At 31.2% G+C, this 18,363-nt stretch overlaps 1 protein-coding gene and 2 pseudogenes across 1 annotated transcript; 1 reads left to right on the forward strand and 2 right to left on the reverse strand.

The window, feature by feature from the left end:
- LOC18599330 lies at positions 565 to 1,470 on the reverse strand (annotated as a pseudogene).
- Positions 2,816 to 6,884, forward strand: LOC18599332 (protein HOTHEAD). Its single transcript, XM_018121690.1, has 4 exons — positions 2,816 to 3,039; positions 4,119 to 4,760; positions 5,729 to 6,114; positions 6,360 to 6,884. Exons 1-4 carry the CDS (start codon positions 2,847 to 2,849, stop codon positions 6,882 to 6,884), a joined length of 1,746 nt encoding a protein of 581 aa, XP_017977179.1. The 5' UTR covers positions 2,816 to 2,846.
- On the reverse strand, positions 7,550 to 8,278 carry LOC108662001 (annotated as a pseudogene).

An 18,363-nucleotide genomic window follows, 5' to 3' on the forward strand; every position in this document is an offset into this window, starting at 1 on the left:
TCCGGGATATATCCTCAATGAAAGGTTTTCGTCTGACATTATTTGTGTTTTATGCCATGCATTTCTCAAACACATCATGTGCGCGTCACACCCGTAAAATCAAATAAAATATTTTAATTTGCTAACAAAATAGAGGGTAAAAAAATAAATGATAATTAAGGGAACACAATGAAATAAATTAAATAATTAAGGTTCAAATAGGATAACCTATAGTTAAGTGGTACCGTTCGTGGAACGGGCGTCATGGAGGTGTTAAATTTTCTCCGTGCGTAACCGCACTCACGAACCCATCTCTAAAAATCGTAGACCAGTTATCGTTCTTTCGAATGACCTAAAATTAATTTAGGATTTCGTCTATTAGAATCGAGTCAATAGGTGGCTAATCACACCTAAATAAAAAATATTTGTGGCAACTCCTAATTATTTTATTTTCGCCCTCATCTAGTAGATTAGTTCTCGGACCCGTACGTTACGACAATAGTAAAATCAAATATATAAAAATGTTTTAAAAAATATTTTAAAATGTTATTAAAAATATTTTTAAGAACACATTTTAAAAATATATTATCTTTCAGTCAAAATTTTTCCAATATGCACATTGTGATATCCGACGCTCCATGTCAGAAGATTGAGGGGACCATAGTAAGAATATGTCTCTTGGTCAGGCTTGAATACGTAATGCTCAGCGATGAAATGGCCGGCCATTGGGTGCATTCCACCCCCAACAAATGTTGAAAGTATCAAATACGCCAAAGGTTTCCAGCCCCAAAAGTAAATTAAGGTTGCATCAAGTGCGATCTGAATAAATAAGTTGATGAACTCCCAATAGCCAGGGGGCTTTGGTTTGTGAAATAAAGGGCGGAGCGCATAGAAAAAGAGTTGGAAGATGACCCATACGGCTTTTGTTACAACATTAGTCACAAGATAAGCTTCGATGTGGCTTGGGACATCCATGTCCATGCCATCTCCCTTGGAAACGATGATGCTCAAGGTGATACTTCTGGAAAGTGACAGACATGGGCACACCAATAGGGAGGTTAGCAAAAATCCCAAGCCAACGGTTGTAGACAGGAGTGGAGAAAGTAAGATTATGGCTGAGCTCATGGATGGTAAGAAGAGGTTGTGGTTGAGGAAAGAGCCAAAGAAGTAGGCAGTTGCAAAAATCTTCAGCCAACCAGCATCATGTAGGGAAGTAGCGGTCCATAGCTGAAGCTAAAAAACCACACTAATCTTAAGGAAAGCTAAGGGATCAGGACCAAAGAGCTCTTTAATTTGAGGGCACTGAGAGAGGATCTAAAGTCTCCTTGAAGCATGAGGCTCATCGGTCTATGACCAGAAAAAGTCGTTCGCCGTTATTACTCCTTTCTTTTCCTCTCTCCTTTTCCCTCTCCCCATCTCTCTCTCTCTCTCTACAAACCGTATATTAGTTTCCCTTCATTTTCCCTTCTTCTCCTCCTTCTTCCATCTTTTCTCCACAAAAGATTGGTTCATTCCATCTTTTAATTTAGGGTTTTACTAACAGGGAAAGTGGTATTTATAGTTTTTTTTTTTGGTGTGGTATTTACTGTTTTATTTTTATTTTAATTGATGATATTGAATGAAGTTGGACGAAGATATTACTTAAAATGCATTGACACGTTAAGAAGTTCCCTTAGGGTACTTATAAGCAATAAAAATAACTTCTGTTGATTTTATTGCTATTAAACTTGTTTGATAAAGTAATGTAGGATTAACGTAACAGATGCCCATTTACTACCAAGCATGTAATGGTGCATTCAATGTAATTTAAAGCTCAAAGTATTCCATAGGTCCCTATTCTATAGGTTTTTCATCAATTTAATCTTTATTTCAAAATTGATTAATATAATTTTTATTCTCTGAGATTTGTGCAATTGGGTCTTTATATCTAATGCTATCTAAATTGACAGTTAGTGATACTGACTTGCAGAGACAGAGTCAGGATTTTAAGTTTGCAAAAACAAAAATAAAAAATTTAATATTTTACAAGATAAATCTATTAAATTTTTAAAAAATTATGAATAAAATTACAAATATTTAAAACAAAGCAAGAAAAATTTATAAATTTTTTGAACTTTGGGGGACGGGGGGCCTACTAACCCCTCTCCCTCCTCCTCAATTGACGTGTAATTGACATAGTATAGACATGTTAAACAATGTTAATCCATAAAGTTAAACTATGTATCTATCATATCACCCATTAATTTCAGCCGAATGTATTCACGGTGTAATTTTGGTTAATACCAAAGGAAAACAAAACAAGAAAGCAAACTGCAAAACCAACTAGCAGGGGGGACTTTACACGGTGTTAATAGCCCTGGCACCCCGCAACCCAAGGCCCCGCCCCCCCTCCCCCCAAGCTAGGATAGAGTTTTGCTTTATACGGAATTATGGGGTACCAACCTAAAAAAAGAAAAAGTAAAATCGTATCTCGGCTTTAGGTGAATCCCTCAGCTTTTACATTTTTTGAGTGTAATAGTTGTGAAGTGATGAACAAAAACAAAATATCCTATTTATATAACTTTTATGTCATTTGAAAAGTAAACATCAATTTAAACATAAAAAATATTTTTTGTTTATAAATATTATGATTGAGCCAAACTCACACTTAAAAATTTATATCCAATCTTAAATTAAATTAGACCGAATCTAAGGGCCTAGGTTAGATAGCCTAACCCCCTTCGACACCTCTACACATCAGCCAAACCATTGGCATTTTTTAATAAACAAAATAAAAATGCATTGATATATTGAATGACGTGGGACAAAAAGTGATACTTGAACATATGTTATACCAAAAAATATAAGTGTGGGCTTATAGTGATTGAATGCAATCGACACCTTATTATAAGAGAGCTTGTAGTTTTTTGTATTTAGATGGCTTTGTAGTTCCAAGAGCTCTTTGTAGCACAAGTTATAGGAAAAATATGGGTTTCAAGTACTCATGGTCCTCTTGGAGGTTTCTTGCACTTGTTTTTGCAGTTGAATTTGCTTTTCATGGCTTCAGCTATGGAGAAGAAGGTACTCTAGTATTTATTTCTACAAGCATTTCATTTTGAAGACTTGGATTTAGGTTCATATGTAGTATTTATTTTCCTTTGCATACATACATGATATATGAATTGATGTTACAATGAGATATTTTTTTATTTTATAAATCCCGTATTATAATTTGATTTTGACGTTTTTAAATTAAATTCTTATTGTAAAAAAAATGCATCGATCATTAGCAATCTTAATTTGTTCAATATTTAATTGTTTATTCATAATTTTTACAATTAAAATTTTTGATCCATAACTTTTTAAAAATGTTTTAAATCCATCTATTTCATCAATTACAGCTAAAAATCGATGAAATATGTCACTTTAACGTCATGTAGATGTTCACATAGCATAGATCTCTGTTCAAAAAGTTAGATGGGTTCACTTTTTTCTCACGTGGACATCCAAATTTTCTGATTCATTTAATTTTGACATGTAGACATTGAAATAACAAATTTTGTTGAATTTTAATGACAACGGTTGCAACAAATGAATTTGAAACATTTTCATAAATTATAAATACCATATTTGAATTTTAAAAATTAATAAAAATAAGGTATTACATAAAATTCATAGATCTTTAGAGCAATTTTCTCCATTCTAACACTTCGTTGTTATAGATGACATGTATTTAGGAGGTAGAGACCAAATAAATTTGTAATACATTAACAACCAATGAAATATGTTACCTTAAGGTCACGTAGAGTTACATTTAACATAAATCTTAATTTAAAATGTCAAGCGGATCCACTTTTTTACCAAGCGAACATCGTGAACATTCACATGGATGTCCATGTAATGCTAATATAGTAAATTTCATCGAATTTTAATGATGATGGTTAAAATGGATGAATTTGAACTAATTAAAAAAATTACAAATACAAATTTAAATTTTAAAAGTTAAAAGATTTATGGATACCAGTTCAATGTAACTCAAATGTTCTTTTGATGATAATTTACATGTATTTAGGAGATAGAGGCAGGACAAATTAGAAGATTTTTTCCCTTATGAGGAGAGCAAGTAAAGATATATAATTAACTCAAAATATCATTTGCAGCTCCTAAATTTGGCTTTATCCAAGACGCAACCTTTGCTCCAGCAGTCTCGTACTACGACTACATAATCATTGGTGGTGGAACCGCTGGTTGTCCATTGGCTGCAACCCTGTCTCAAAATGCGAATGTTCTAGTCTTGGAAAGAGGGGGGTCTCAGTATGTAAACATAACCAAGATAAGGATAGAGAACTTTTTGTCTACTCTTACAGACAACTCTCCCGATTCATTCTCTGAAGCATTCATCTCCAAGGATGGAGTCCCTAACAACCGAGCACGTGTGCTTGGCGGAGGAACAGTGATTAACGGAGGGTTTTACTCTCGTGCGGAAACATGCTTCTTAAAGCAAAATGGGATGGATGAAGCATTAGCAAATGATTCTTACGAGTGGGTTGAAAAGAAGTTGGTACACAAGCCAGTTGTGTTGCAGTGGCAATCTGCAGTGAGAGATGGGTTGCTTGAAGCTGGGGTTTTGCCATATAATGGATTTACGTATGATCACATTAATGGGACAAAAACTGGCGGAAGTATTTTGGATGGAAATGGAAATAGACATACTGCAGCTGATTTGCTTGAGTATGCTGATCCGAAGAGGATTAAGGTTTACTTGCATGCTGTTGTGCATAAGATCATGTTTACAACAAAAGGTAATTAATTAATGCATTTTATTTTTCTAGAATCAAATAACTTTATTATATTATTTAAATAAGTTCTTAAATTTTAATTTTTTATTAAATTTAATTAAGTCTTTGTATTTTATTTTGGACTAAATAAGTCTTATTATTTTTATTTTTAATCCAATAACTCTTATAACTAATGATTGATTTAATCAAAACGCTATTTGTTGTTTTTCAGTGACATTGACGTGAATTGTAACATGCCATAATAAATAATAATATAACATAATGATATGACCGTATGTTATTTTCACTATCACATCAATATAATGGAAGTATTTTAACTAATGACAATTAATCAACTATTAATTATAAATATTATTTTTTAAATTTAATTGAAGATAATAAAAATAGAAGGATTTATTTAAAATTTTTAAAATAATTTAATAATTTTATTAGACATTATGCCAATAACCTTATCTACTTAAAATCATTTTTCTCTTGTGCTGAATTTGTTCCCTGCACTTAAGTTTTGGTTTTGCGTATAAGCAAACAAAATGGAAAACTTTAATTTTTTGCCACTAAAAAATTCGTGCTTTAACCTTTTTCCTTACCTACTTTGATACTCACATTTTGATTAATATTGAAAATTTTAAATAGAGTAAAGTCAACTATGATAATTTAACTAAAACAAAATTAATGATTATATTTTACAATTGATGGTTACTTTCTGACTGCTATTAAAATGCTTCATCATAATTGGCCACATTAGAATGAAAGGGTTTCGTGGAATGCCAATCAAGCATTCAAGTGATGATCAATAAATGTACTAAATTTAGAATTGGCAAATGCAGCCTTAAGATTCTTAAATTAAGAGTTTGTCGTATTCATATATAGGATGAAGGCATCTACATTGGCAATGCAATTTCAGAATGCATGCTCTAACTAACTTTCTTTTTCGTTTACGTCAGACTGAATAAAATATACTGTTATGGCAGTTGGATCGAGACCCAAAGCTCAAGGGGTGATCTTCCACGATGCAAAAGGAGTAAGGCACACGGCTTTCTTGCAAAATGGGTCCAGGAGTGAGATAATTTCATCCGCAGGTGCAATTGGAAGTCCACAGTTGTTAATGTTGAGTGGGATTGGGCCCGCCCCTCAGTTGGAGGCACTTGGCATTAAGGTGGTGCTGAACCAGACCCTTGTGGGTCAAGGGATGGCAGACAATCCATTAAACGGTCTCATAATTCCTTCTCCTGTGCCCGTTGAGCTCTCATTCCCTGAAATTGTGGGTATCACCGAATTGAGTAATTATATAGAATCCACCAGTGGGTTTGATTTTTCTGCCCTTTCTGTTGCTCAAAGTCCTGCCAACTTCAATCAGGTTTTTACCCATTGCTATGTTCTCGGACATTTTGTTTATTTATTTATTCTTTTTACATGTGATTTTGAGTTATATAATTGAAAGTAATTATCTTATTATATAAACTCCATCTTCTCATTCTAGAATTGGAAACATATTGACACGATATTTTATCTTATGAAATTAGTTTTTTGATCATATGGTAAGTTAAATCAACTCAAGTGAGTTTGAGAGATTCTATCTTTTGAGTCGAGTTGTATTTTTAGGTTGAAAAAAGCCCTATGGCATCCCAAGAAGCAATGGATAATTCACCAACAAATCTTGGGTTTATTATGGAGAAGTTTAATGGTCCAATCTCAGAGGGTTATCTTGAGCTTCAAAGCACAAATGTGAGTGACAACCCTAAAGTCAGGTTTAACTACTTCCAAGCACCAGAGGACTTAAGGAAGTGTGTCCAAGGCGTGAAAACCATCATCAACGTTGTGAATTCCAAATCATACTCGAGATTCCGTTACAGCAACACAACAACACAAGATCTTCTAAACATGATGGCGAGCATGCCGGTGAACCTGAGACCAAGACATCCTAATTCTACAGTTTCCCTGGAGCAATACTGCATAGACACTGTCATGACCTTTTGGCATTATCATGGAGGTTGCCAAGTTGGAAAGGTTGTTGATCGAGATTACAAGGTCTTTGGTGTGGATAGGCTTAGGGTTATAGATGGTTCAACCTTTAATTTTTCCCCTGGAACTAATCCTCAAGCTACACTTATGATGCTCGGAAGGTAATAATATTATTTACTACTCTTATTTTATATATTTTTTAGTTTGAATAGATCAATCATTTTTTACATTGATAATAATATGATTTGTTTTTTTATCAATTTTTTATGCAGATATATGGGACGAAGGATTCTACAAAGTAGACGAAAATGATCTAATCTTGTCTTCACACAAGCATGCATAATAATTTCATTTTAGGAAAAAAGAAACAGAAAAAAGGAAAATATGTGAGAGGTGACATATGTAAACTCTTGCTTGCTTGGAGTTCATTCTTCTTATGTGTCTAATAAAATATATGTCTAATAATCACGTGTTTTACATACAACGGTTTGAAGTGGAGAAGCATGCAAGTGGCACGTGACGAAATAATGCGTGATGATACAAGTGTAATTTTCAATTCACTTTATGTAATATTCTCTTTTCCACTCTTATCGACTATTTCTCTCAATTTTATAACCATTAATAACTCTATGTCCCTCCATGCAATTCATTGAATATTGTGGAAATTAAACTACCTCTATCTTAATAATTTTTACATTCAATTATTAGATCATACCTTTACTCTGAAGTTGTAATCGGAGTCGAAACCATACATCATGCAAGCATTAGCCTGCCACACTGCAACATTCCAGATATGCAGTTCACTTTATTAGATCATACCTTTACTCTGGCTATTCATATTTTGTAGAGAGCTTCCTCTTCATTTGGCTAAAAGAACCAACGGTACTGTCCATAACATACGCGTAAATAACCTGGCTCCAACATTTATACGACTTGAAGCCCACGTAATATTCAAGGGCAGTCTTCTTCACCTTATGCAAGTTGCTCCCAGGGATCCTTCGGAAATCATGGTGTTCATTGTGACATCCTAAGCTATGAGGGGACCATAGTAAGGATATGTCTCTTGGTCAAGCTTGAATACGTAATGCTCAGAGATGAAATGGTAGGCCATTGCCACATTACGCTCATTCCACCCCCAACAAATGATGAAAGTATCAAATACGTGAAAGGTTTCTAGCCCTAAAAGTAAACTAAGGTTGCATTAAGTGCAATCTGAATAAATAAGTTGATGAACTCCCAATAATTAGGGCACTTTGGTTTGTGAAATAGAGGGCGGAGAGCGTAGAAAAAGAATTGGAAGATGACCCATATGGCTTTTGTTACAACAGTAGTCACAAGATGGGCTTCGGTGTTGCTTGGGACATTCATGTCCATGCCATCTAGCTCTTGGAAATGATGATGCTTAAGGTGATACTTCTAGAGAGTCACAGACATGGGCACACCAATAGAGAGGTTAGCAAAAATCCCAAGCCAACAGTTGTAGACAGGAGTGGAGAAGACAAGATTGTGGCTGAGCTCATGGATGGTAAGAAGAAGTTATGGTTGAGGAAAAAGCCAAAGAAGTGTTGGTGCAAATGGGGTTTAAATGAAATTTAAGCAATCGGCAAAATTGACTTCAAAGCGAGCCTTTCAATAGACGTTATCTTTAAAACTTATTTCGTCCCCGCCGCTCAATATGCAAAGGGGAATAATGCGAATAGCTTTAGGGATACAATGAAACCAACGTCTAACTTCGTCTTACACTTTACAAGAGTAGATCACTAGATACACTCGAGGGTTTGCAAAGTTGTTTAGCCTTAAAGTCAACTTTTTGCAACAAATAGATTATAAGGAATTTGGATGCTTTTGTAGTTGATGGAAACTTAAGTGTTTATGTTAATAGAACACAACACTTTTTTACTCTTAACTTTTCTAGTCTTGTTTTGTTTTTGATTTGATGTGTGAAAATTGTTAGCAACAAGTTCTTTATAAAAGCTTACAAGTATCTCTTCTTCTAAAACACAACCCTTTCAGTAAGGCACCACTTTGTCTAAAAGATATCTTTACATTTTGCAAAACACAACCTTTAGATAAAGGTACTATTTTAATAATCACTTTATGAGCCAACCATTCATTTCATAAAATATAATCTTTCAATTATAATTTGAAACAATAACTATTCATATTTAAACTTTTGAGCTATGGTGCTTTTTCAATTTGTCTCTAAAACTTTTAATGTCATTTTACCAAGAGATATAACCATTCACATGAAAACCTACCTATAATCCAATAGTCACAGTATGTCACTTTATATGACATAACTTTTAAGCTAAGATAGTTTTTCATTATGTGACATAACCTTTGACTTTGAAAATACACTAACGATCCTCCAGCATTTTCAAATACCAACAACTTTGGGAACCTTGTGCATAAATGAAGGTATCTCACATATTTGAACCTTCACTTAGTGAGTGTGGTTGGTTTTAGTCTAAATTGAGTGGTTGACTAAACATGGAACCATTGATTATTCATTTGACTAGTCGGGCCACTAAACACACACAAGCTTCCTTGCTCACTTTGTATCTAGTTTTTTTACCAACACATTTTATGGCCTTGTATTTTGCATCCATTCATGAGTATTGTCAGAGTCAAGTCTTTAGCTCCTAAAAGCGGTTACACTTCCACTCACATAGCTAGCCTTCATCGAAAATACCCCGTAATTGTAGTACTTTAACATATACATGTTATGGGTCTATTAAGAACTTTGGTTCAACCTTACCTTACACATTACGAGAATCAAGCACTATACACCTTAGGATGAAAAAAATAAATTAATGCTTGCAATCATCCATGTAGTAGAATAGTCAGTACCCAAGACTTATAGGTTGGCCATAAGCATCGGGGTGAGCTCCCACCATTGGAGATTTATTTGATAGGCTTGAAACCCATCCCTCTTGAGGTCTTTATTACCAAGTCCTTTTTTAGACCTTTGATAAACGGATTCACTAAATTTTCACAAGACCTTACATAACTTATAGTAACTATACCATCACTAATTCTTTGTCTTACAATGCTATGTCAAAATCCAATATATCGAGTCTTTCTGTTGTATGCTTGATGATATGCATTTGATACAGTTGCTTCATTGTCACAATGTATTAAGATTGATGCCATTGGTTTAAACCACAACAGAATTTCATAAAGTAAATCTCTTAACCATTCCACTTCTTAGGTGATAGATGTTAAACCTATAAATTCAGCTACCGTGATAAAGTCAGCTTGACAAGATTGTTTATTAGAGCTCCAAAAAACAGCATTCCCACCAATTGTAAAAATCCAACCAGTCGTAGATGTATGATCTGTTCTATTTGAGTTCCAACTAATCTCTGTATACCTTTCTAAAACGAAAAAAGAGAAAATATGTCAAAGGAAACATATATAAATTTTTGCATGCTTGGACTTTGATTTTTTTATTTTCCTTTTGTGCTGCTTTATCTGTCTAATAAACAAGAGATGAACACCATAGTAATAAGTTGAAGGGCTAATTTCTCTTAAAAAATAACAAAATCCTCATAACAATTGTACGAATTCTGATGGGGAAATATTCATTCCCTTGGTTTTAAAATGAAATCTTACTGAATGACTTAAAAAAAAAACAATTGTACGAATTCCAATGCATTCTCTAAAGAATTGTAGCTTTTTTATTATTATTTTTCTTTCTTTTTCTTGGTTTTGCGCCCATAGGATAAATATTTTATTGAATACGTAAATAGAAATTCAGCACTTTAGTAATCTCTTATGTAAATAATAATTGCATGTTTAATTACAAATTAATATTTTATACAAAAAAAAATTCACAAGCTGGTTTATATACCAATATGTTTATAGATACACACAGCCTCACAAGTAAGCTACACAATATACAGTTCAACAATGCTTTGTTCATGAATCAAATATCTTCTCACTGAAACAATGTTTAGGGCCAAAAATGGATTTAACTATCCTCATTTCCCAAAAATATTTTATTACAGACTATCGCATTTCCTACTCAAGATGATACCACAAATAACATTCCGATGATTCGCAACGGGATCAGCAAATGTTCATTATTACAAATTAATAATACATTAAACAACTTAGTCCAATGTTCAAATTACCTCATCTCAGGAACTGAATAACAGTAAGGCATAAATAATGTACCAACCTGGAAAGGCGTCCCACAGATTCAATCTTTAGGTAGAAAAGGACGCTCAAACAGATAACTCAGTTTTAACTATATATGTGAAATATTGGTTCGAGGGCTCGAAGTTCACCACTCACGATTAGCTATGGATTTGCATCACAGACTTCGGTAGTTGTAACCAAAGCCATTTATTACACACACCTTCAAGACAAGACAACAACTGAAAAGCATTCAAGGTCAGAAATGAACATATATTCACATTTTCTTAAAAATACCATGGAGTACAAGTTGGCAGACACTACACAGTTGTATCATGCCATCATTGTTTACCTAAAAGCAAAAAGCATTTTAAAACTGGTAATAACACTACGGTGACGTTTGGTATGAGGGAAGTGAAAACACATTCCTTGCAATGTGTCCAATTAAATTATATGATAGTGGTTGTTTTACAACAGACCACTACAATGTAAGATTGCAATGCAATCACATTACAATCAAGGGATGTCATGTGATTACAGTTTAAAACCAATGCAATCACATTACATTGCACTCTGCAATATCCTTAAGAATATTTTTACCTATCATCTTTTAAAAAAATTACTCATAATCCCTTTCAAATGTTTTTCATTGTCATTTTGGGGTTTAGGGTCTACTGCTTCTTCTCCATTTTGCTAAAGTCGCTCCTCCTTCTTCTAGCTAATAAGGTCCTGCTTCTTCATCATATAAAATTGTGGGTTGAAATCTCCCATTTTTCTTTTTCTTTCTCTTTTTTTTATCTTCTTCTTGTATGCTTTAAATTAGGTTTTTTTCTTTTAATTGGGGTTTTCTTCATAATTATATTTTTGTTTTATTAGTGAAACAATTTGGGCCTTGATCAACAAGAGACGTTGGATTTCTGGGCTAATCTTCAACAAGAGGTAGATATGTACTCCATCCTGTTTCTTGGCAAGCAGATATATCATAATTTGATGACAGAAACCCAGTAACACGAAGACTTCCAATTCTTGGCTCAAGTAAAAATTTAGAATAGGCATATTTGACAAGACCCAAGGCACTGGAAATAATATAATAAGGAAGCATCGTTTTCTGTTTGTTTTTCCCACTTTGTTTTCCTCCGTTTTCTAAGCAAACAAACAGACAATTTGTTGAGAATTCAACAAGGCGGCAGGAGGTGGATGCTTACTTGAGGGCCTGTGGAGATGAAATGCAGAAACAGATTCAAGTAGATATAGCTTAGTAGCCTAACTAAGAAGAGCAAAGAATGTGCAGTCTTCTGCACGACATGCAACAGATGAAGGAGATTCTGACAGCAATAATTAGCTTTATTCGACTTGATTTATCAGTCTTTCTAATATCTAAAATTTGAAAACAAAAATCTCATGTGATGTTATTCAGTGTCAACAAGAACACTTGTGTATTGCTCATTTTTTTTCTTCTTCCTCTAGCATTGCAAAGACAATTTGGGTTTTTTTTTTTCTTTCCTACTATTCATCATTACCAGTAGATTCACAAACAAGGAAGGAAGCTATCACGTTAATGTATACATATAAAACGTATTAAGAAATAAAAATAAAATATTATCTTTTAAAGAAAAAAATTAAAATAAAATATATAATATACAAAATTATATTAAAAATAAATATAAAATATATACTTGTAATAAGAAATGAAAAATAAAATAATGACATTAAAAATATATTTAAATAATGACATTATATAAAAATTAACAATAAAAAAATACATGTTAAACTTGTATTTTAATATATATAAGGGTAGTTTTTGAAATTAACATTACATACCCTGTAAAGTACTTGTAAAATTAATAATGCAATGTTATATTCTCTACATTTTAATCATTACATTACTTATATACCAAACACTGCAATATTATCTTCTTTGCAATCACATTGCTTGCAATTACAGTACCTACAATCACATTATTTGTAATCACATTGTATTGTAAAGTACCAAACAGCACTAAAGCAAGTGTTTTACAATAAATGCTTTCCTAATTATCACAGAAAAACAACTTTGAAATATAAATGACAAAATATAAGACCAGAAACTCCCTTGTATGCGTAGCACAAGAGTTAGGAGTGTATTGATTACATTACACATGTATGATGTCTCTAAAAAGGAAAAGAAATAGAAAAATTTCCTAATGTCACCATGATACTTCCTAACAGGTCCAAAAGAGCTGGAATTACACCCGCATATCACCTTCACCAGAACAATCAGTTTAGATTAGATGCCTCAGAAAGAAAAATCATGAATGTCAATTACAAACATCTAACAGAGGAAAAATGGCGATCTTTTGTGAAAACCTAGCAGTAGTCATCCACAACACAAAGTCAAAAAGGATGAAATAAAACAGCTAAAACTTTTACTATCATTGCAATCATTAAGTTCTCCAAGATCTAGGCAAACATTTCCAAAGTTGAAATCTAACAAATCAAAAACGAAAAGCACGTCAGAGAACCCCCCTTCCACCTTCGATCTAGCGTGTTATGGATACCTTTTCCATTGGTGAGTTTAAATTCAATGTCGACAACTTGACCAGAGATAAATCAAGACCTGCTAGCTGCAGTGGTGTCTTACACAACTCTGACAGTTTTGTAGTAGGCTTGCTCTTCATTCCACTTGACTTGCATGACTCCAATTATGCAGAATTTATGACCATCTTGCACGCCTTATGCCTTTTTTCTACCTCCACCTATGTCTCTTCTCCTTTAATTGTCGAATTGAATTCACGGGTTACTCTCTCTTGGATCAACTATGTGGATTGAAGACCCTAAGACAAATGGTACAGTTTTAACAAGATCGATTCATTGTTACTTTTGATTGGTAATGTGTCTTTCACTCACGTCTTTAAAGAAGATAACTCATTCATAAACTCTTTGACCAGGTATGATGTTAATGTTTATGCTCCCCTCTCTGCTTGGTGGTGAGTCCATGATGTGCTAAATGCTTCTTATGTTGTTGTTTTGTTTTATATTCCATAGTCAGTCTTGCGCTTGAGCTCTCTTTATTTGTTGATGTTATACTCATTTGTTCAGTCTGTCTTTACCTCTTCTTTCATGCAGGTTGCTTTAAGCTCACTTTGTTTACTGCTTTTCAAGTTTTTTTTAGGCGCAACAGGTTGTTAAATGTTGCTTACAGATACTTGTACCAGTTGGGCTCTAGGCTAACATACATTAAGTCTCAGTGATTTAAATGAAATTTTATCTTGGCTAAAAAAAGAAATGAAAAGCATGTACACATGACTAAATGGAAGAAGAACACATCAAAACTAATAAATGATGATAAAAAACAATTACAGCAGCAGAAAGAATTTTCAACTTATGGGACCCATAAGCTAATAATCACAAGAGAAAATTGTGAAAAATAACTCTTCTCATAAGCTCAATTCAAAAATATCCTTCACTATAATTTTAACTATTTTTAACCAATTTTTTACATGACTTGACAACAATGCCCTTTAAACAATTTCAGACAAATTAAAATAGTTTCGGCTTTCTCTATCCTTTCATCCAAACAAAAATTTTAAAATTAAATATTGATTTTTCTCTCTTACCAAATATTGTCTATCTCACTATCTAACTCTTTCTCATCATCTCAAAGATCAGAGATAACATCAAGGTATGTATTTTAGATTTTTAGGTTTATTGGTTTATTAGTTTATTGATAGAACCCCAAAGTTGAGGAGTTGAAATTGATTAGACATATTTGTAAATCAGAACACTGTATGACTTTGGCAACTTAAACTTGGCTACGAATAGGTAAATAAATTAGTTATTAGATATTGCATTACTGAATTTTAGACATTGTGTCATTGATTTTTAGGTATTACAAGACTGATTTTTAGGTATTACGTAACTTAATCATTGCATCGTTAGTTTTTAGGCATTGCGTAATTGGTTTTAGGCATTGCATGACTGATTTTTAGGCAATGCTTAAGTCACACAATGCCTAAAAACTAGTCACGCAACGTCTTACTAAGCAGTCATGCAATGCTTTACTAACCAGTCACGTTATGCCTATCAACTAGTCACGCAATACCATACCCAATGTCATATCAACCAGTCATGCAATACTTAAAAATCAATCATGCAATGCATAAAAATTAGTGACGTAATGCCTAAAAAATGGTCATGCAATACCCAAAAACTGGTTATGTAATGCCTAAAAATCACCAAAACTACTAAATTTCATTTAACAAAATCAACAACTTTAAATAATACACCATATTCCATTTAACAATATAATGAACCAATATGCCTACTTGGCAAAGAATGCTCAAAATGCTCAAAGTTTTTTCTTCAAGTATCACAAACCACTCTAAAATACTTAAAAAGCTCAAAGGTCTTTCTTAGTGTATCAAAAACCATTTCAAAATGTTCAAAATGCTTAAAAGTTTTTCTTTTTGGAAAGTAATACTCCAAAGATGACTAGTCTAACAAGGAAAGCTCAAAGGATATGAGTTAGTTTGAGGTACAGACCTAAACATATGAGTCGGTTTCATTAAAGGTAATTTTATCTAAAATTAATTTCTCTTGGCTAAAAATAATTAAAATTATAAAGAGAACTATTTTTGAAAACATCTTATATATGAGGTGTATTTTTTAAAAGAACCCTAATTACAAAGCCTCATGCTTTGAACAAACAAAAAGCAGAAAAATCTTGAAACAAGATTTCTTGAGAATCAATATTTTATTATTCTTTATTCCTCAATAATATTGTTTATTTTATATTCAAAATTTTGTCATTTTTTAAAAAAAAAGTTAGTTTTCTTTAGACATGTCAATTGAATTCCTGTATTTTATATATGTTATAATTGTTGAAGATTTAGATATAATTGTGAAAATAATGTTAATTCGTATGCATACACATGTATTTGAATAGATAAAACTAATCTGTATATAGCACAGGTCACAAGTTAGGTTTATAATATAAAATATATCAAAGTAAAATTTTTTTGAAAAAAGAAAGTCAAAACTTAATTAATCACACATTGATTTTAATCCATAAAGTTAAACTTTGTGTATATATCATATCACTCATTAATTTCAGCATAATGTATTCATTATACAGTTTTGGTTAAAAAAATAGGGGTGAGCAAATCGGTGGATTAGGTACTTTGGTCCACCATACTTAAGAACCAAATGAATCAATCAATTTTAAAAACCAATCAAAATCAACCAAATATAAAGAAAGATCAAACTGACCAAACATAAAATTAGTTTGGTTGATCCATTTTTGGACCAATTAACAAAAATTTTATCACTTTTTTTTTGTAAATTATAATATTAAAACTTATAAACTTCATCTATAATTATATATATATGAAATTAATGATATAACTTATATGTTATAATGTTTTATATCAAAGTTTGTATAAATAATACCTAATTATAAACAATATGTAATAAAATCTAAAGTGATCGTTGATAAACTTATTAAGTGTAATCATATAAATAAAATTTATTATAAGTTATAGTAATGCTTATGTATAAATTGAATATATGTATATATACAATATATTGCTTTATTATATATATAATTAATAATACAAATTATATGCTAAAATATTTTATACAAAGTTTGTATAAATAATAACTAATTATAAACAATATGTTATAGAATCTAACGTGATAACTAATAAAATTATTAATTGTAATTATATAAATAATGTCTATTCTAAATTATAGTAATGCTTATGTATAAATTAAATATATGTATATATATAATATATTTATACAATTATATATATATTCATAACTTTTTATATTACGAAACATTACTAAGGTATAATAATTATAATATATTAATATGTAGGATATTTAATATCATATACTATAATATTAACATACAACTTACATCATTTAAAATATATAACTTGTAATTTCATATTAATATAGATTTATTAATAAATAAATATATATAACTAATATTAAATTCCTATGATTATAATTTGTATATGTACGTATAATACCCTAATATATTTTAAATATATTATTAATTAAGTTTACTCTAAATTCTTCTTAACATATATATAATATTTTATATATTAATATATATAAATAAATGTATAAAAATTAATTTGATTTTTTGGGTGGATTGGTCCAAAAATTTTAACATTGAGAACCGATCAAAAAATCAATTGAATCAAACATTTTGAACCAATTGATCTAATGGACCAATTAGAGCAAATCGTTTTACCCAAATCACATTTGATTTGAATGGATAATTGATCTGAATTAATTTTACTCACCTTTAAAAAAAAAAAAACAAATCATGCAAGCAAACTGCAAACCTAACATGGGGGAGACTCTACACGGTGGAAATAGCCACGGCACCCCCTTAGCTAGGATAGGTTTTCGCTTTCTATGGAATTATGGAGTACCAACCTAAAATGAGAAAAAGTAAAATCATATCTTGGCTTTAGGTGTGAATCCCTCAGCTTTATCATTATTTTTTAGTGTAATAGTTGTGAAGTAAAGAGCAAAATATCCAAGTCATATAACTTTTATGTCATTTGAAAAGTAAACATCAATTTAAAACATAAAAAATATTATTTATTTATATATAAACATTATGATTGAGCCGAACTCACACCTAAAAATTTATATCCAAACTTGAATTACATTAGGCCGAACCTTACGGCCTAGGTTAAATCTGTTATACCAAAAAAATAAATGTAGGGCTACAGTGATTACATGCAATCGACACCTTATGAGAGAGCTTGCACGTTTTTGTATTTAGATTGACTAGAGTCGTGCCCCGCTTAGCGTGGGTGTTGATTTTTTTATTAAAAGCAATTTTAAATTATATAATATTATAAATAAGAATAATAATAAAAGAAAAATGATTTTAAATTTAAAAACATTATAAATAATAGTGATAATAATAAATTAAAGATAATTTTTAAAAAAATTTAATTTTTGAAAAATATTTTTTGATGTCTTACTAAGCAAAATTGTTTATTTAAATAAATTCTTTTAAAAATATTTGATTTTTTATATCTTAATATATGTTAATGTTGATATAATCATATTTTGTTAATTACATGATTCTAATAGCGAAATTAAAATTCATGTTAAGAAAATATAATATTTATAAAGTAATTATCGATAGGCTACATAATTTATACAATAAAATTATTAAAATAAAATGAATATTTTTTGAAGTCAAAATAAAATGAAGTTTTAATGATGAAATTTTCTAAATTATCTTCAATTTTAATTACTACTTTCTTATCTTATGCTTTTATAATTATTTAGAATTAATTATAATTTTAGGATAATTGAAGGAGGGGGGATTCGAACCTGCTCTTTTTAAGCGGGAATCATGCACTAACCAATGAGCCAAATGCTCGGGTGCCTTCAATAATTTTGATAAGTCATTATTAACTTTATTCAATTAATTGTTCATTTTTTATTATTTATCAAAAAAATTGTTTTACTTTTTGTTCTTATCCTATTT

This window comes from Theobroma cacao, chromosome 5, assembly GCF_000208745.1.
Source record: "Theobroma cacao cultivar B97-61/B2 chromosome 5, Criollo_cocoa_genome_V2, whole genome shotgun sequence".
NCBI lineage: Eukaryota > Viridiplantae > Streptophyta > Magnoliopsida > Malvales > Malvaceae > Theobroma > Theobroma cacao.

Bases quoted from the DNA above. Each gene is read 5' to 3' on its own strand.
- LOC18599332 (XM_018121690.1), top strand. From the start codon at position 2,847: ATGCAATCGACACCTTATTATAAGAGAGCTTGTAGTTTTTTGTATTTA. The intron at 3,040-4,118 runs GTACTCTAGTAT...TATCATTTGCAG, and splicing joins CTTCAGCTATGGAGAAGAAG to CTCCTAAATTTGGCTTTATC. The intron at 4,761-5,728 runs GTAATTAATTAA...CTGTTATGGCAG, and splicing joins GATCATGTTTACAACAAAAG to TTGGATCGAGACCCAAAGCT.